Below are 20,405 nucleotides of genomic sequence, written 5' to 3'. Positions count from 1 at the left end.
AGAGGTCCTTACTCCTGACAAGGGGTCATAATCCCCTTAAATGAAGTCCTTAGTTAGGGGTCGCAATCCCCCACCACCTCTCCATCACTGGGCTGACAATCCCTTGGGAGAGGTCTTTTGTCTTTAGTTAGTTTTAGCCTGACCCTTGGTTACGGTGGAAACCATGCGTAACCCACAAACAGTGGATTCTCCTGGCCGGACGCTATGCTACAAACTTAAGCTGAAGTTTCCATCCAAGTATATATTGAGGGCAAGGAAATAAAAAGAGTTGGCTCCTCAAAGTCTCTTGGACTAACAATTGACGAGACCCTCTCCTGGTCCAACAAATATCGAAAACATTTCGAAGAAAATCTCCTCAGGAATTGGCGCCTTGAATCGAGTGAGGCAATTTATCACCACACATGCAGCTACGTTGGTCCTGCCAGAAAATATTGGCTCAGGTTCTTTTCAGAAGGGAATTATTGAACGGAAGGATGGAACAAAGTACTGGATAAAAACTAATGACGTTACCTGGGCAAGTGATTTAAATGATGTTCGTCTGGTCAAGTCACCTGAATTTTGCCTTCTTTGAGACAAATTACACTGACAATAAAAAATAAAAAAGTTGTGGCCCTTTTTGGTTACGATTAGCGCGGTAGGAATATCTAGAGAATGATTTTCAAATTTAAAGTATTGATTTTTGTTCATAAATTCAATTGTAAGCACATTTGTAAGTCACGGGGATTCGTTGCTTTGACAAGCGGGGAGGTACCACCATTAGGAGAGTCAAATCTTCAGGGTTTATCGAGCCATTTGAATTTAAATTTTCTAGGCATGTGCCATTAAAAAAAAAAAAAATCGATACAACCCTCCTTGTCTTTTTTGTGTTTAATGTGCATGCGAACGAGTACCATTTTGATAGAAAGGGTTCATATGGGAATTCGCTTCTTTTCTGCCGTTATCATGTCGCACCCCACCGGTATTCCTAACAACATACGTTTCACATAAATGTTTCGTCCCCTGATTGAGAAAAAAAAAAGAAAACAAACTACGCAAGGAAAATACGGGAGTGAATTTCGGCGAACAAAATGCGAATTTTCTTTTCAGACGAAAAAACAGTGAAAGGACATCGCATCTGTTGTTCTAATGATCTCTAATAGGATCGTGATCAACTTTCGGTGAACAAGAAAACAGTTAAACTCAATGTAAATCCTTCCCTTACTCATGTAAGGACTCAAAGGGCCTGTTATGAATTAAAAGGAGATTTGAGTCCCCTAATGCTTAATGAAATATTTCACGACAGTTTGAAAATTTCGAAATTTACAAGGATTTGTACGGAAAACCATTTAAGCGTGAATGGGTGGCAAAAGTTGTTTTTCGCATACAATTCTAATTTTCGGCGGCCGATGCAATCGCTTCTTTTGAGACATGCGGCTGAAAATTTACAGGTTACCTAATTTTAATATGCTTTTCCAGCTCGTGCTAACAAATTTTTCAAAAGCGAACTGTTTTCGTGTTTACCAAAAGTTGATGACGTGATCAACTAATGCAAAAGGCCTATTATGGCGAAATTTTGCAAGATCGAACACAAGTGACCCAGGTTCAGTGTTGGTACCACAGTACGAACACTGTAAAATAACATTGTTTGTTTGGGTAAAGGTACGATTGTTATTGCCTTTAGTTTCTACATTAAGTTTCGTAACAAATGCTTAAATAAAATTATCCCTTCATACAATAAATACACAAGGTAAATTACTTGAGATTGCTCCCTTTTCGATCCAACACGAAGAGAGGTTCACAAAATTCGATCTCCAATGGTAGATAGAAACGTTAGGCACATGCAGATAGTACTGTATCGGATATGAAAACCAACGAAGCTTTAGCGGTCCAGCAACCGAAACGGATCCAGCAGACTTCGTGAAACTCAAAGAAGGGAATCCAAAATAGCTCAAAATGCGTGCCGTTACCACGCTCGCTGAAATGTATGTCTCAGTTCAAAACGCTGCAAAGCTGAATATGACGCATTCATTTCAGCTTGGCCGATAAAAAAGCGTCAGAAAATCACCCTAGACTGCTTGGGTTGAACAGTAATACAACACTGATGTAAACCTCTCACGCTCTGAAGATTGTGCGAGGATTTTACCCAAAATACAAATTTTTAACCACAACAAGGTTGCCGAATATGTCGAAAAAACTTATCATCATTATCACTTTAGAGGAAGCTAACAGCGACAAAATCGGTTATGTATATACAGCGTATCTTTAATTAGAGTAGGGGTTGCATTTTGCATTGTTATATTACTTTTTGTCTTGCTTTTTTATTTGTTTGTTTACTTGAAAACTACTTCTAGATCATATGAGGAGCTTCGCTCAAGAAAAAAAATCTCAGCAGGCGCCGTAAGTTGATGCCCTGGTACGCGATAGAAAGGTGTTTGCTTGGTGTCATAAAATTAATTAAGACCGGGACATAACAAGTAAACCAGATGCCAAGTATCCGCGAGAGACGCGTCATTTGAGCGCGAGGCAAGGCGAGGAGCCAGCATCCCACGCAACCGTTTTTTTGCGGCGTGATCTTTCTGTTTAAAATGAAAAAGATTTTGATCATTCGAAATGTATCTTAAAAATAAAAGCTCGCTTCATCTACCCGTAGAAAGTAATTTACATGAATTTAGACTTACCGTTGGTCTGTAAAACCGATAAAGAAATCCAGATAAAACTTCCGGTGATCTGGACGGGGCACGCCAGGCTTAAAAGACATTACATTAAAGCATTTTATATTTCCTTTGTCACTTTGATAAAATTTTGGAAGGAGCGACCCATATTTCATGTGGAAATACAAATAAATATATAAATACAAATACTCGAGTGCCGGAGTCAGAAAATCCCTCTTGTGACATGACGTGACGTGTGTGACAAAGCGCCGCAAAAACTTGTTTCCAGTGCCGCTCAAATGAATGGACGGTAGGGGTGGGGACAAAACATGGACCAGGGGTCCATGGACCCCCTCTTTGGACCGGGTCCATGGACCACTTTCATGGACCGGGTCCATGGACCCCCTGTCATGGACCAGGTCCATGGGCAGTTTTTTTTTTTTTTTTTTTTTTTATAAGAAGGTTTTGCATCAGATCCATGGACACTCAAAAACAGAAATAGTGCCAAAAAAAGATTTGACGAAACGCTGTCGACCAATGCTCACGATTGATCACAAATATTTAGTTTTGCTTACATTACATACACTCTGCTTGCACATGTGCAGTCGCAAGACTGTTAAATTAAGCTGATTCAAAAGTTATCACCAAGAGAGGAATTACGCGCTCCAGTACAAAGAATCGCATCACCTTAGAAAAACAAGCTGGAGTTAAGAATACATTGCTTTTAGAGCAATCATGACTGAGTCACATAGCAATTCTCCATAGTTGATGTAGCTTCAGTTTAAGCTACAATCCCTGCCACTTCTTCTTCTTCAAGATCTGGATCTGTAAATCACTAGCTATCCGTGAGAATTTATAATCGTCCTGCTAAAAGCGCTAAGGAGCTGGGCCCAGCGTGACAAAACATTGCAGGAAAAAGTGACATTCATGGACAAAAAGAAAGTGGCTTAGAATCATTCAGATCCAGGATGCACTTTGGAGAAATTTATAAACAACCTAAAACCCTCTTGATCAGCCGCAATGAACAGCTTTACATTTTAAAAGAGGTAGAAAATCAATGTTTGTCACGACCTCTTGGTATGAAATAAGCGGCAAAAATTCACATTTGCTCAGTCAAAAGGTTTTCCTCCGGAGCATAATCTACCCATCAGAGAAAACAATTCACTGGAACAAGCAGTATTTTGGCATGAGGTACCCACCCCCCTTTTTTTTTACACTATGTAAGCACAATTAAACATTACTGATCAATCGAGCATTGTTTGTTGTTGTTGTTGTTTTTAACCTTATTTTTGCACTATTTCTGTTTTTGTTCATTTCTAATTATTAAAAAAACTGTCCATGGACCCGGTCCATGACAGGGGGTCCATGGACCCGGTCCATGAAAGTGGTCCATGGACCCGGTCCAAAGTGGGGGTCCATGGACCCCTGGTCCATGTTTTGTCCTCACCCTGGACGGTAGCGTACATGTACCATTTTCTTTTGTCTTTGAGGGTCAGCTGGCAGCGGTCATGCGATGTAACCGAGCTAAATTCTTACTAATTAATTAATATTCTACCTTAGACTTTCAAAGTTCAAAAGCGCTGTGGTTTTGATTTCGAAACCATTTGAAGTGAAGGCGACCGTCGACGGTATGAGTCTTCGTTTACCATTTCGAGTCTGTCGAGGGTTACAACCCCCCAAAAGCATTGGCATGCACTCAAAAAAGAAATATGTGGAGTCCGTCCAACGGGTTTCTCCAAAAATGAAATATTTAGGAGATTTCCTGACGAAAGACGTGGCAACGCGGGAACTTGAACCCGCCAAATCCGTCTATGCCGTAGTGGAGCCAGCTACTGTGTACGTCGCTTCCACGTTCGTTTGATCACTGGTCTTCTTCGCCAGAAAAGCATTCCACCGGATTGTAAATTCTGTTTTTCTTTAAGATAGAGGTCACACTAAAACGGACTTAAGTTACATATTAGTGATATTAGACTTGAGGTAAGTTTGTTTTTAATCAAATTATTCCCAATACAGTGAGGTATTTCTGTTTTCTGGTCACTTCAATTTAAAGAAAACATTTAGCTTTATTGTTCTGTTTCTCTTCGGTAGTCAGTTTATTTATGGGCTGTTGCTATCTGATGACAGGATCTAATTTTCATCATTTTCATTTTGTACTAACTGGTTCTGTTTCTCTTCGGTAGTCAGTTCATTTGTGGACTGTTGTTATCTGATGACAGGACCTAATTTTCATCACAGTTTTCATTTTGTACTAACTGGTTCTGTTTCTCTTGGGTAGTCAGTTCATTTGTGGACTGTTGTTATCTGATGACAGAACCTAATTTTCATCACAGTTTTCATTTTGTACAAACTGGTTCTGTTTCTCTTGGGTAGTCAGTTCATTTATGGGCTGTTGTTATCTGACATTACAGGGCCTAATTTTCATCATTTCATTTTGTACTAACTGGTTCTGTTTCTCTTGGGTAGTCAGTTCATTTGTGGACTGTTGTTATCTGATGACAGGACCTAATTTTCATCACAGTTTTCATTTTGTACTAACTGGTTCTGTTTCTCTTGGGTAGTTAGTTCATTTGTGGACTGTTGTTATCTGATGACAGGACTTAATTTTCATCATTTTCATTTTGTACTAACTGGTTCTGTTTCTCTTGGGTAGTCAGTTCATTTGTGGACTGTTGTCATCTGATGACAGGACCTAATTTTCATCACAGTTTTCATTTTGTACTAACTGGTTCTGTTTCTCTTGGGTAGTCAGTTCATTTATGGGCTGTTGTTATCTGACAACAGGGCCTAATTTTCATCATTTCATTTTGTACTAACTGGTTCTGTTTCTCTTGGGTAGTCAGTTCATTTGTGGACTGTTGTTATCTGATGACAGGAACTAATTTTCATCACAGTTTTCATTTTGTACTAACTGGTTCTGTTTCTCTTGGGTAGTCAGTTCATTTGTGGACTGTTGTTATCTGATGACAGGAACTAATTTTCATCACAGTTTTCATTTTGTACTAACTGGTTCTGTTTCTCTTGGGTAGTCAGTTCATTTGTGGACTGTTGTTATCTGATGACAGGACCTAATTTTCATCACAGTTTTCATTTTGTACTAACTGGTTCTGTTTCTCTTGGGTAGTTAGTTCATTTGTGGACTGTTGTTATCTGATGACAGGACTTAATTTTCATCATTTTCATTTTGTACTAACTGGTTCTGTTTCTCTTGGGTAGTCAGTTCATTTGTGGACTGTTGTTATCTGATGACAGAACCTAATTTTCATCACAGTTTTCGTTTTGTACTAACTGGTTCTGTTTCTCTTGGGTAGTCAGTTCATTTGTGGACTGTTGTTATCTGATGACAGGACCTAATTTTCATCATTTTCATTTTGTACTAACTGGTTCTGTTTCTCTTGGGTAGTCAGTCCATTTATTGGCTGTTGTTATCTGATGACAGGACCAAATTTTTATCATTTTCATTTTGTACCAACTGGTTCTGTTTCTCTTGGGTGGTCAGTTCATTTATGGGCTATTGTTACCTGATGACGGATTATTATTATTATTATTGTTTTTGCTATTATCATCAACATCAACATCATTGAGTGATTTGAAATTATTTTTCTTTGACACAGGACTATAATTTGCAGCAGGTGTTGGAGTGTACACTGATTTGCTTTAGTTTTCTTTCAGAAATTCACATAGAATTTACTTTAGTTACACTGATTATTGCTTGGGTACTGAGATAAACTTTCAGCGACACAGTGTGACAAAATTGTTTTAACCAAAATCATGATAACACCATCAAAACGTTTTTATTATTAGTATTATTCGTTAAGTTCAAACGATGGTAATATATGTATGTAAAAATGAAATTATCTTGCCGCTTGTTATCGAGCTATCCGTACTGTAAAACGTCAAATGAAAAGTTATAACACTCACATGTCTATTAGTTCTTACAAATGATTTTGTCAATGAAAATCGACGACAAAAATTTCGCTTCTCTGGCTTAATTATGAAGCTTAGGTTGCAAAAAATGTGTTTGTAAAACATAGCCGAGTCAATTATCGTACGTTAAATAAATCAAAGCATTACTTTAGCAAAATAGAATCTTAGGGTTAACTTCCCGTGGCTAGTGCCAGAGAAAAGATTGGGCCACCAGATTACTTCAAACCCTCTGGTTGCCTTCCCTTCGCCGTGCCCTATGAGCTTTGCGTTAGATCTCATGGTTTATTATTTCAGAATCAAGTCGCTATTAAAACGAAGCTGTTATAAGTCGGTTGTAGTTACTGATGTCCAAGAATTCCAAATGTTCCTGTTTCGGGAATCGTAGTTTCCCTGGGATTAAATTATTCTCACTGAGTAAACATTAATTTATCACAGGTAAGTCAATGTACTTATAATTTATCACATCGATCCTCGTTGCTGACGCCGTTTTGTGTAATGTTCCTGCCGACTATACACAGTAATAGACAGAAGATAGTATACTGTTCGATCGACATAACTGCAAATAATTTCATTCCAGTCCCGTAAGAATAGATTTTAGGCCGTCATTAAAATGTTTCTCGGGTGGTAAACTTTAGCTTCTCGTAATATTTTCTGAGTCGGCAAAGGGTTTATGTTTCAATTTCAGTTTCTCTTTAATAACAGATATAAACCCCACTCTCGTGAAGGTTTGGTTCTTGATCTTCGATTATCCCATTCGAGTGATAGTTATTTCTCTTGCTATCGCCTTTTACAATTATGGTTGTGCGATCAATACAGAGCGGGTTTTTTTTTTTTTTTTTTACAGTAGAGCCATGCCTTGAATACTATTTCGCGTGAGAAGTAACAGTTGACGTGTGTCTCCACGCGAGTAAAGCCAACAAGTGCGCGTCCGTATCTGGAAAACCTTTTTATTATGTCAAGAAATGTCTTATTTACACGTCTCGTGATTCCCACACCGGTTTTTTTTGGATGCCGGCAAGTGCGAAAAAAGTAATTACCGAGGATTCCAAAGTAACACCTCAGTCGTATGAAGGCGCGAATTGTGATCTCCTGTTTCAGTTAATCATAAGCCATGGGTAGATTCAATCTACCCTTAGCCTAATTTGCATAATTTTTTTCGGTGAGCAAAGCCCGTCCGGGCGGAGTGACGTAAAAGATAATGTACTTGATAAAGTTACGGCGAGCTATTGCTTTTCAGAGCGGTGTGTTATGATTGCAAGAATACATAGAGGATATTACACGGTGGCGCGAAGATATGAATTGTATTTTCGAGTGGCAAAACAATATTTTACTCACTCGCTGCGCTCGTTCGTAAAATATTGTTTTTGAAACGAGAAAATAAAATTCATATCCTCAAGCCACCGTGTAATGTTCTTTTTATTATATAGACAAAAAGACATCGATAAAATAATAGATTTTTATTCGCCAAAAAGTAATTGTGACGTCTCAGATTTACAGTACAGCAATATAAGAGATTGGTTACAATAATCTTGAGAAATAACACCGAGCTGAATAGGGCTCTACAATGACAAAATATAAGCAAAACTTAAAAAAACGTGAAAGTAAAATTCTAAAGACGCAAGACGCCTACAAATTTCGGACGAAAATTACCGAAATTACATCGTCGATAAACTCACGTGTGAGATTATGGAAAATAAACCACTCGGGTCCTGGATGTAGTTTTTATGAATTTTACGAGTGGTGTATTTTCCAGTATAACACTCGTGTCTATATAATAAAAGGCATTAATAACTAAACTTGCTAATTCTCTGATTAAGAATGTGCAGTCACAATCTTTTTGATCCAGTCAATATATGGGTAGACTCTTGTGTAGTATCCATAGTGGTCCTTTTGTGCACACCCCTCCCCCCAGCTTACAAGGCCAGAGATAACCCATCGGTAATCAGTCTCTCTTTTTCCTTCCAGTACAAAAGCTCCGCCACTGTCACCCTTGCAAGTATCGTTTCCTCCGTTTCCATCCCCTGCACAAAATGACACTGTAGAGTTGAAATAGTACTTGGTACTGTTTGAACACACTTGATCCGTTTGAATCACGAAAGATGAGTATTTAAGGACTTTTGAGTATCGGTCAGCTTCTCTTGGATCTTCTCCGGGTTTCAAGGCTCTTGTTGCCCCCCAGCCACTAACATATCCGTATTTTGCAGGGGTCGCCATATCTCCCTCGTTTTTTTCTGGTAGGCAAACAGTTCGTACAAACTTGCCAAGCTCAACGTGCTCTTTAAGTTTCACCAGAGCTATGTCATTCACGAACATACTATGATTAAATCCCTGGTGTAAGTAAATCTTTTCTACAGGCAGCAACTGCTCTGAATTGTCTTTCTTCAAATAGTTGTGGTCACCTGCCTTGATAAAGTATCTAAAAAGAGAAATGGAGTAACAATTAATAGAACAGAAAGAGTACTGTAATTCACCGTCAAAAGTGCACGAGGGTAGTAATTAAAAATATATTTTTAAAAAATCACTTAACGGATACAATAAAAACCCACGTAAATGACCGCAAGTCAACAGGAATCCATAAAGGGTGATCGAAACTAGAGCTTGCCGTTTACGAGAACAGATCCGACTATCGTGAGCAACCACGTTAAACAATTATAAGAAGCTTAACATAATATGCTATTAGCAATCAAATATTCACAGTAACATAGAATTAAATAGTTTAAATTAATTTTAAGTAATTAATCATCGTTTATGGTATGTATTTTCCTAAATTTTTAAATCAAGACGTTAATGCTATTACAATCAAACCCCGCTTTCAGGACACCACTTAATGCGGACAACCCTTATTCTGGACAGTTTTCTTTGTCCCCGGGGTCTACATTACTTGTTGTAATATAAGCTAGTCGCCTACATTAATTTGAAGACTGGTCGCAGGCAGAACATCGGCCTGTAGCTGTATTATGCTGTTTTTTGTTGTTGTTTTTGTTGTTGTTGTTGGGTTTTTTTTGTAAATTCATGAAACAATTGACCATTTAATGGTCTTTATGTATATTTCGGGGCGGATTACGTCATAGTAACATTGATCAGACTGAGAATTTGTAATATTCAATAATTAAAACTATTAAAGAGGTATTTACTTTCTAGGAATACCATCGATTACGTATTTCCTCAGGAAGACATTCCAGGCATAAAAACAGTGCGCTGCAGTCAAAATCCACTGGCGATATATTAAGGCGCCACCGCAAATAAGCTTGGTTTCCACATGGTCTAAAAAAGTGACATACATGCATATAATCATGCAAACAGTATATTATTTTCATAGTTGCAAAGAACTTGGTTAACTAAAACAACAACACAGAAGTCAACGAGGAAATTATTGAGCACGTCGTCAGATTTTAAGTGAAGCGAAATATTTAAAAGGAATGAGTTAAGCATCATAAACTCAGGCAACGAATTTGTTTGTTGAGTGTTAATTGCAAACCACAATACGAAGAACATTTCTTTAAAATACCTGTAGAAACAAAATTACAAAGGTACCTCCTCCTTCTTGATGTTTAATTATCGAAAACGAAGTCATCTCGTACATCTTACCAACTTTGTGTAATCCAATTTGCCAGGGCCACCATCCTTTTTGCGATTTTCTCCCCCCAACGATCCGAGCTCTTGAATTAACTGGGTTCATCCACCCTTCACTGTGCGAGTTTTGTCCCCCAGCAATCCAAACTTTTCGACTAACTGGTCTCTCGCCACAGGCTGAATAATCTAGTCGGATCCAAAAGCAGTCGTGTTTAAGTTGACAAAATTTCCAAATTTTATGATACGTAGACGTTCTTTAGGAATTTCAGATTTTTATTGAGACCAGGTACTTCCATCTACTAAAACAAGCCAATATTTGCAAAAGAATCCAAACAAAACAAAAGGAAACTTAACAATAATAAAAAAAAAACAAACGAAGGGAAAAAAAAAACACGACAATAACAACAACAAAAAACGAAGTAGAAACAAACACAAACAACTAACATAAAAAAAAAAACTTTTTATCCCTCAGAAAACGTTCCATGCTGCTAGTTATAAGCTAAATTGCATTCTTACCAATCTTTGTGTACACTGCTTTCTTAATGGCTTTTTGAAGACTAGCATATTTCCTCACCGAAATCACGTGGTCATCATCATCAGCAATGGCTGTAAGCTCACGGATTTTAACCTTTCTGCCTACACCTGTGATAACAAATAAAAACATGATCATGATCATCGTTAAAGATTCAGGGAATTTCACCTGCAAACTGCTATGACTATTCCATTAGATAGAAACATCGCACTGAAGGAAATCGAAAAGAAAAGTAAGTACAAAGACCTACAACTAGAAATACTGAGAATGTGGTAGTTGTTTGTGCGCTTGGTACAGTAAAGAAGGGGATGGTTGAAAACATCAAGAAAGTATCAGAGAGAGGTAATGTGACAGAACCCAAAAGATCTGCTTGCTGGCATCTGCGCGAATCCTCAGGAAGGTGCTTAGTATATAAACAGTAGAATGATTGACTTGAGTGACATTCTCGTAATGAATCGAGACTTCATCGATGAGGACAGAAAAGCCGCTCCATGGCAAATTTCTTTCCATTACTGAGGGCCAACCCCAAGAAACAGATAGAAATTTCCAGTGGCTCTTTAGCGGCGAACTTAAGATCACCTTCAGGGGCATAGCCAGCTTTTCGACTTGTTGTTGTCCTGGCTGACTTCATTTCCACACATCAATGAAAATTGCACACATGACTAATATGCACTGACCTCACCAAAACTTCAATTTGAGCTTTTAAGCTTTTTAGCTCACCCCAACAACGCATGAAATAATTACTGAGCCCTAATTGTGACAGCCCAAGACAAAGCACTAGGCATGAGAACCATCCAGGCCAAAGTCTAACACTCCGCAGATACCCCTAAATGCAGATCATGTGGAAGAAGGATGAGACTGTAGCCCACATTGTAGGCGGTTGTGAAATGCTCGAAAACAGCGACTATCTCAACCGCAATAATCGAATTGCAAGTCAAATCCTGGTTCTGCGCTCTTTGTGGAAAAAATGGATTTGAATGATCGGAACAATAATGGCAGCACAAGGTGGAAACAGTTTTGGAAAATGAAATTTCCTAAATTCTATGGGACTTCAACATATAAACATTCAGCACCGCCGCCCCGACATCGTACTAAGCTATCAGTGGCTCCCCATATATCTTGCGAAGATTGTTAAACTGCTAAGCTTAGAGGACTGGCAGTACTCCGCCCATCCAGCACAGCAAACACACAATGTGATATCGCACTATGGTTATAGAAGTACCAGTAAGGGAATGTAGTAATAGCCTCAGTAGTTGAAAATGTGTTATGAAATATCACTCTTGTATCACTCTTTAATAATCCTAAACATATATTTAGGGCTCAAAGTTAAAAGATTTGTTCTTACATGCTGTTGCTAATTATTGGCTTGCATAAATAGAGGGTGTGTTTTTGCATGGACTTCCGGAAAATAAACCGATAATACTTTAACAAAGTGTAATTAGCTTTTTTCATAGCGTTAGCCGTCTCTTTCCCCAATGAAATAAACGTTAGTAATAGAAGTTAAAAGAGGCAGACGACCAGAGGAACCCAGCGGACGGTCAAATTTAAGTGTCTAAACAAACTCTTGGTTACATCAGTAACGTTTGGGCCGCTGATATTACGTACAATTAGCTGCATTTTGTCAGCAAATCTCCACTCCACTATGCTCACTTTTTGTATTATAAGTACACTGGAACCTCGATTTAACGAAGTGCCCAGAGACTGGGGGAAAAATTTGTTCGTTAAATAGAGGGTTCGTTATATCGAACACCTCTATTTAACGAAATTTCGGGAAAACTACCAAAATGTTCGTTATATCAAGGTATAGTTAAGAATTAATTTGCAAAATGAAAACTCAGCATTTCCGGATCAGAAAGATTACTGTGATAACAGGCAGTCCGAGCAACGGCACTAGAAACTCAAGGACAGGCAAACAAAACTGCTTAAAACTACTCTACACATTTTAAATTTTATCCTTGTTGGTCTGTTTGGCATTCACATATTTATTTGTTCTATCAGGTAAATTTTACGTTTGCGCTTGTTGATTGTGTTTTTTATAACGAAAATTTGATTAAATCGACGTTCGTTAAATCGAGGTTCTGTTCCATACATTTTACAGTTATTTTGGCCGCCCTGAAGAAAATCGTTTGTTATACCGAGGACTTCGTTCGTTAAATTGGGGTTCCACTGTATTAATCAATTTTAACTATTTTTATCTATTTATTTATTTTTGTTTCCATTACTACTTTTACCAATCGCAAAAATTTCAAATCCCTCCTGTTTTCTTAGAAAATCAGCTATTTTCTCCGGTGGACCACCAATGTTAGACATTCCATCTGTTATGAACATCATTGCCCGTTTACTGTCTCTACGCGCAAACGGTACAACGTCCCTTCTGACCATGTCCAAAGCAAGAGCAGAAGCAGTAGCCCCGCCAATATATTTTACTCTGTCAATGACTTCGATGGTTTTTTCAGTCGTGTCAACGGCAGCATCTCCTAAGTTGAAATAGAGCCTGGCTTCGGTACCAAAAGTGACAAGTGCTATTTGGGTACCGTCTGATCTGTGTAAAAACAAATAGTTCTTCATAATCAACTGTTCGACTCAGTTTCTAGTTTCCTTCCTTTTTTCCAACCCCCGGGGAAGGGGTATTCCTGGAAATTCTTGTTTTAGGTGTGCTGCCTTTATCGACCCCCTCAGAACAAAAACTGTTATTTTCTAAGCCCGTTTTTAGACTTGGCTTCTGAAATCCATACCGGTGCGTTTTCGGACCCTAACCTTACACCTAAACATAGATTAGTGCCAACAACCTTAGTCCTAACCTAAGAGTAGAACCCCAACAAAAGCATTTCTTGAAATCCATTTCGGACTGGCATATTACTACTTCGTCTTTCTTATTTATTGGGAATCGAAACGACAATTACGTTCATATACTCCCTTAGTTTCCTCTAAAAGCTTAGTTACCCGTTTTCAGACCGAAACGGCGCGAAAACCATATACCTCAGTATATGGCTTATATCAGGGACTAACCTTCCGGGATTTAGTTTATTTTAGTAAAACGACGCTGGAAACACTTCCGTAAATACCTTTCAGCACGAGCACTCAGCTCAAGGAAATGTGAAAATTCCGACGCTGAACTTAATAAAGATCACGCAATGTTTTATTCCACCAGAATGGGAGAAAGTTAGATTGTGAAAAAAAAAATCTCGTTATTTTGAAAGAGATTTGTTTGTTGAAAAGCTGTCTCAAAACTGCATTTTTTTTTTTCAAAAATTTAATTTTAACGAAAAGCAAATGTACAGAATTATTTGTACCTTTTACTTGTCCCGATAGTTCTAACTAGCTCTTTTGAAAAGTTCAAACCCCTTTGGAATCCTTCTCTTGTTACGCTAGACGAGGCATCAATAACAAACACAAGATCCAGGCCACTATTGTCGTTCAAGTTAATCATTCTTCCTCTTGTGTCCATACCCTCTGTCGGCTTTGATTTGTTGCATCCACTCTGGTTGTCGTGGTTACAAGTGTATTCCATTAGTGTGTCAATCACATTTTTACGAAGAAAAATCGCAGTGGAGTTAATATCCTTAAAGCGGTTTTCTAATTCATCTGAAAAAAAATTTATAAATCAGACGTTTTTCATTGCAGTTTGAATTTTACTTTCCTGATTATTGGAGCATTTAAACAAATAGAATTACAGTTTTATTCAGGTAATATGGGGACTTTTAAACGCGCTATAAGGCTCTTGCCCTGTCCTCGAGTCGTCGGGAACCCATATGAAGTAGCAAGCATAGTGCGTGCATTTTTTTGCCTTTAAAAATTTCCACTGGCACTATCGTGTCCTTTTCAGCTATTTAGCATTTTGGAGCAGGGTTAAATATTTCCTCGGCATTATCTACAACCTATGGCCTGTGAGACATTAGAAACGGAGGCTATTTTACTTTTATTATTATCATTGTTATTTACAAATTAAACTGTTTGGTTATTATTTTCCTTTATTTAGACATTTTTTTGTTTTTTTTTTCTTTCCTTTGATTTGTCTTTTTCCAGACCAGGAGAAACACTACTGAAATCAAACACCTTGAAAGATTGGGGTGCATTTTGTGCACTTCGTTTATCCACAGCATCAACTGCGAGAATGAGCTTGGCGAGGAATTGTATCAAATCAAGGTGATCGGTATGTATTTTCTTTTAGAATACTGCTTCCACTCCGCTCAAGTGATACAACAGTGGTTAGGTAAATCTGGGTCAAGAGAATGGGACGTGATTGTATTTTAAGTTGAAAAGTTTGCGATGACGGCGACCTTCCCAAATCCTACAATTTTAATAGCGAAAAATGTCCGTTTACTCTGAAAAGACTCGTCAGAAAAGCGAACAGCTTTTTTAGTGGCGTGAGAAGTAGGTTGATGTATTATGTGCAATTTCTACCTTTACAAATTGCCTCCTTCCCACTCCATTTCCCGTTGAAGGTGCATTTTCTTGCTGCTGACCCTTCAAGTACGAAACCATGGTTACATTCAAACTTCACTATGTCACCATAGCTGTATTTTCTACGTTGACCGTATATGCGCCCACCAATAGGAGTGCCAAGGACTGGGCAGCCTGTGCCTGAAAAGCAATGCAACAATAGAAGCAAAGCTTAAGATAGTCTTTGCAGGCTTACACTTGCCCACTGCTGGCTGCTATAAAATCAACCAATCTCGTCCTCAGGGCGCTTTTCCCTGGCTCTGGAGGCGGGCGTGAAAATTAAAAATTTATAGTTTTGAGTTGTAGGTAGTGATCCAAAGAACTCTGGAAAAAAATAGTTAGAAAATTAAAAAAAGACTGAAAAAGATGAATGAGTTGGAAATCCCGTTTATGTTAGCTTACGTCTATCTGGATCCTGACAGGTGGTCAGCGATCCACTCCATTCATAATTTTCCCTACATGTTCTTTCCCTTGAACCACGTAAAATATATCCGGACTGACAAGAAAACCACACTTTGCTTCCAATCCTGAAGCTTCCAGACATCAACCGATAACCGCGTTTGGGTCTCCCTGGATTAGGACAGAGTTTCTCTGAAAAATAAAATAAAATATTGTAAGTAAGATAGATAGACAGATAGATAGATAGATAGATAGATAGATAGATAGATAGATAGATAGATAGATAGATAGATAGATAGATAGATAGATAGATAGATAATTCATGCACATAATATATAAAAGCATTCAAACCGAATCATTTAATTGTACTTTAGACACGAGTGTTTTAAGAAAGTGTTCTTAAAACGGTCCGTCTTCCAAAAACTCGATAATAAAAGTAAATCTCCTCACGTTATAGTTGTGGACTGAACAAAATTTCAGTGGAGCAGTCAAAACAAGAAATCTTCCTCCCCTCCCCCCAATTTTTAATGACAAACTAGTAGTATGTCAAAGTTTAATGGAATATTTACTCATCACCGATTACTTTAGGCCTAGGCCAAACGCCGAACTTTTCATAAGACGAACCGGCTTAATGAGCAAAGTTCAGGAAAAGTTCGACGCGTCTAACTCAGTTAAGGTCTTTCGATATAGTTTTCCAGAGGCCATACCGATATCTTTCAATCGCTTAAAAGTGATTTTATCCTTGTCTGATCGCTATAAAATTTTCAACAGTGACTGACTATAGATTGAAATTTGTCAAAATGTAGGTTTTGTTAAAATCGATATTACTATGACAACAATAAACAAAAAACTTTGAAATTGATAAACGCCTATTTCTGCGCGATCTAGACCAGCTACTGAAAATCTAACACTAGGAATTTAAAGTTTGGTGTTCAGCAAATAACCTCCGTAAGAAATAAAAAAATCTGTACATTTGAACTCGACTAAAACGAAAATATATATCAAACCTCAAATTTTCAATAGCCGTGATAGTTTATTTAATAAAGTCGACGTTATAAATGACTCAAATTGTTCTTAAGCAGCGGCAGAATGCTGCTTAATATCATATTTCGGTGCTAGGAAATTTTGGTGTATTTTCGTTCTCCCGATCTTGAAAACTAACCCGTTTTCTCACCACCTGTACAAGTGCAACTTCTCTCAAAATTTGGACTTTTAGCGCTTTTTTATCTCTGAAACACACATAATCTTCATAATGTATATAATAATGCCTGAAACTTTCATTAAGATTGATTCACTGTAACACGATGAAATTTCAAGACAAACCTATCCTACGAACCTGTCAAAAATCTGCGTTACAAGATTCACTGTTTTGACGTTATGTTAGTTTTTCCAAATTAATGCGGACAATACACATATCCATGTCGTTTCAGAGATATACAAAAAAGTGCTAAAAGTCCAAATTTTGAGTGAAGTTGCACTTGTACAGGTGGTGAGAAAACGGGTTAGTTTTCAAGATCGCAAGAACGAAAATACACCAAAATTTCTTAGCATCAAAATATGATATTAAGCAGCATTCTGCCGCTACTTAAGAATAATTTGAGTCATTTATAACGTTTTTATTAAATAATCTATTACGGCTATTGAAAATTGAACGTTTGAAATATATTTTCGTTTTAGTCGAATTAAAACATACAGAATTTTTTACTTCTTACGCAGATTGTTTGCTACACCCCAAGCTTTAAGTTCCTAGTGTTGGATTTTCAGTAGCTGGTCTAGATCAAACAAAACTCGACTTTTATCAATTTCAAAGTTTTTTGTTTATTATTGTCATAGTAATATCGATTTTACTTAAAACTACATTTTCACAAATTTCAGTCCATAGCCAATTACTGGTGAAAACTTTATAGCGATCGGACAAGGAAAAAAAAAAACACTTTAAGGCGATTGAAAAATATCGGTATGGCCTCTGAAAAACTGTATCGAAACACCTTAAGCTCGACTGAAAAATTTTGGATCTTCCAACACGTTCTTCAGACGGATAGAACGTCTGAGGGTCGTCTCTGGGACAAACGTCGATCTTTATATGCGACGAACTAAATTAATACATGTAAATTGAACTTTGGTATGATAATGTACATTTAGCCTCGTTCGGGAAAAAATTTATTCAAATTGCTTTTTGGTCTGATTCAGTCATGACAATTGGTTCGATGCTCCCTAAGTTCGATGTCTGATCCAGCAGACGATCTTAACTTCATTTAGGTCGAGCCAAATTAGATTTTAGTCCGTCTCCTGAAAAGTTTGACGTTTGGCCTAGTCCTTAGGTACCTCATGATCAAGGCTGTCAAAGCCGGTATGGGTAATTATATGTGATTAGCAGACTTTGCTCAATTTGCTTTATATGAACTAAATTGATACGTCGCTGATGAGACTTAAGTGCAATCGTTAGAGTCGATAATCAACAACTCTCGAAATCTTTATCAGGATATAATAGATTGATTAAAGGGAAAAGTTGTTACTAATCGATTATCGATTTTCATCGACTTTTTGTCAGTGTTAACATTTCCGTTTCTTTCAGCGGTTTTAAACCTTGGCAAGAGCGAAACATTTCTTCATTATTTTTATGGCTTCAGATGGGTATATTTGTAGCGATGAGTATTTTACAAATTACAGTCGACTCACTCTCAACGGACACCTTTTAAAACGGACACTTAGGGTTGGTCCCGGCCTTTTTTTTTTTTTTTTCTCCCTTTACTTGACCCTCTATAAAACGGGCATCTCTCTAGGACGGATACTTGGTGCGGTCGATAAATAGATATTCAAGGTATCAATCAGGAAGTCATCATAGAAAGTCATCGCTTCATCGATTGGTTCTCCCATATCGGTTTTTATCGATTTCTCTCGCCAGTAATTTGTATACGCTTTGTTGTGGTTTGTCAAATATTCAACAATTAGACTAAACAGATTTCGAGTAATTTTAATTTCAGCATATTGTTGGCGCATGCCTCTAGTAACAGCTATCTGACATATAATATTTTAATAGGCTGCGGGTTACTCAGTGTTACAACATGAGTGGGTGCCTTTAGTAAGTTCCTGTGTCGTACCCAACCTACCTTTGCAGTGAGGTAGTCTTCGAATATCCCAACCGAATTTCCGGCAGGTTATCGTACTCCTCCCTTTGAGTACAAAACCTTCATTGCATTCAAACACCAGTGTAGCTCCAATGTTGTACTTAGGGTCAGATATAATAACACTACCATTTCTTAGTGTAAGATTCCCAGGATTTTCGCACCGAATTGCTGAGAACAGACAAAAATATACAGATTATGACTTTTCATTATTTCGCTCATCCTTGTAAATACAGTATTATTTTTAATTATGAATACCTTTAAGTCCAGGCGAGCTTTCACACAAAAAATTAAATTTGAAAATTAAAATTTATTAGTGAATATTTTAAAATTATTCTCTTCCTTTATGGGGTTTTTCAGGGATAAGCTAGGGCAATTATTTAAAATAGAACATTAACATGGTACGAATCCCAATGCAACTGGTAGGAGGCGAAGAATCAGTTAGCTATTTTACAAGCGTGGCCAAGAGTTTAAACTCGAGACTACCGAGTACCAGGTGGTGTGCGTCTCAAGATTCGACCAATCAGACTGCGTTATTTGCGCTTGGAAGGTTTCGTTTTCAGAGGTGTATATGGTCAAATTTTTGCTTTTTTCCAAGCTTGTGTAGGTGATTTCGACACTACACCTCAGTGGAAAGTTGTTGGAACACTTAAACTAGATAGTGGCTACGTTACTTTTAAATATTTTGTTTTTTTGAGCGTTTGTGACAAGTTTGAATTACTCCGTCATGTGCAGTCCGCCATGATGATTTGAATGTAATTTTCGCCGTTCTTATTGGATTCATTACCGGTTACTGTTAGTGGTTTTGTCGGATTATTAATCTCGTTACTTCAGCCTTTCTTCTTTGTAAATTTTGGGGTCTACCCCTGTTAGTTTTCCCGTTACGAGACGTTGAAAGTGTCTTGGAATGAAGAGATCGTCTCAGCCAATAGAACAACTCTCGGGAAACGGGCTGAGAAAACATACCGAGGCGGAAGACGACGTGAAGCGAGTAACGCCAAATCCAGGAATAGTTTGTACCATTTTAGACCAGAAAAGGTTAATTAGTTTGAATATTGTAATTAAACCTTTGGAAATAAAACATTTTTCATAACCCAGGACGGAAACCGGAAACTGAAAGCTTGTGTTTATAATAATTTGCACGCAGTGTGTGCTATATGTACGCAAATCTTCATGTAAACTTACATGAGGGAATAAATTATATCAAAGCACAAAACCATTAGGAACCTTAAGCAACGAAGACGGCGACGGCAGTGAAAACATCGCTAAAAAACGAATTTGCGTTCTTTCAAATTAATGGCGTCTACTTGGACCCGCTCAATATGTCAAACGTAGGCAACTTTTCCTGGAAATGTATTCTTAAGGATTTTATCCAAGTTCAAAAAGGGGAAGGAAAATTCGTCGTCGTATGTCCACGTCCTCCATAAAACGTCAAATTAGGAGGTTTCACGTCGTGGAGGTCAAAGAAATGTACTAAAAAGCGCGATGCACGTGCAGAGCTGTTCTTTTGATCATTAAACCTATTGTTTTTTGAAGTTGTCGTCGTCGTCGTCGACGTAGTTGCTTAAGCTCCCTATTATCGAAGATCTGGACAACATCATACAGGATTTTAAAACTGTGAGGTTGGGTTTATAACAAAATCGATACACTGCGCTTACTTCAATGAACGTACAGACAAGATCGTGGTTTATTTCTGCGGCCGTAGCTTCGGAGAAATTCCCATTGTGCCGTAGCTGTTCGGCTCTTTCGGTCAGTGTTTCCCTTGCCCGGATTTATTTG

At 37.8% G+C, this 20,405-nt stretch overlaps 1 protein-coding gene across 3 annotated transcripts in view; it reads right to left on the bottom strand.

Annotated features, from left to right (window-relative positions):
• Nucleotides 1-7,996: 7,996 nt before the first annotated feature.
• The window catches only part of LOC140938740 (complement factor B-like), a 16,129-nt gene continuing 3,720 nt past the window's right edge, over nt 7,997-20,405 (bottom strand). For 2 of the 3 annotated variants that reach the window (XM_073388264.1, XM_073388265.1), the window contains 9 exons: nt 18,612-18,797; nt 15,505-15,693; nt 15,064-15,243; nt 13,953-14,244; nt 12,891-13,201; nt 10,644-10,769; nt 10,143-10,313; nt 9,689-9,818; nt 7,997-8,970 (listed from right to left, as the gene is read on the bottom strand). In XM_073388264.1, the coding sequence (XP_073244365.1) occupies nt 8,367-8,970; nt 9,689-9,818; nt 10,143-10,313; nt 10,644-10,769; nt 12,891-13,201; nt 13,953-14,244; nt 15,064-15,243; nt 15,505-15,693; nt 18,612-18,797 (2,189 nt within the window). In that variant the 3' untranslated portion in view covers nt 7,997-8,366. The remainder of the gene's footprint in view (nt 8,971-9,688; nt 9,819-10,142; nt 10,314-10,643; nt 10,770-12,890; nt 13,202-13,952; nt 14,245-15,063; nt 15,244-15,504; nt 15,694-18,611; nt 18,798-20,405) is intronic. The other variant, XM_073388266.1, reaches the window with a different exon arrangement.

Source organism: Porites lutea, chromosome 5 (genome assembly GCF_958299795.1).
Source record: "Porites lutea chromosome 5, jaPorLute2.1, whole genome shotgun sequence".
NCBI classification, from domain to species: Eukaryota; Metazoa; Cnidaria; class Anthozoa; order Scleractinia; family Poritidae; genus Porites; species Porites lutea.
This window is presented reverse-complemented; position numbering and strand designations above follow the sequence as displayed.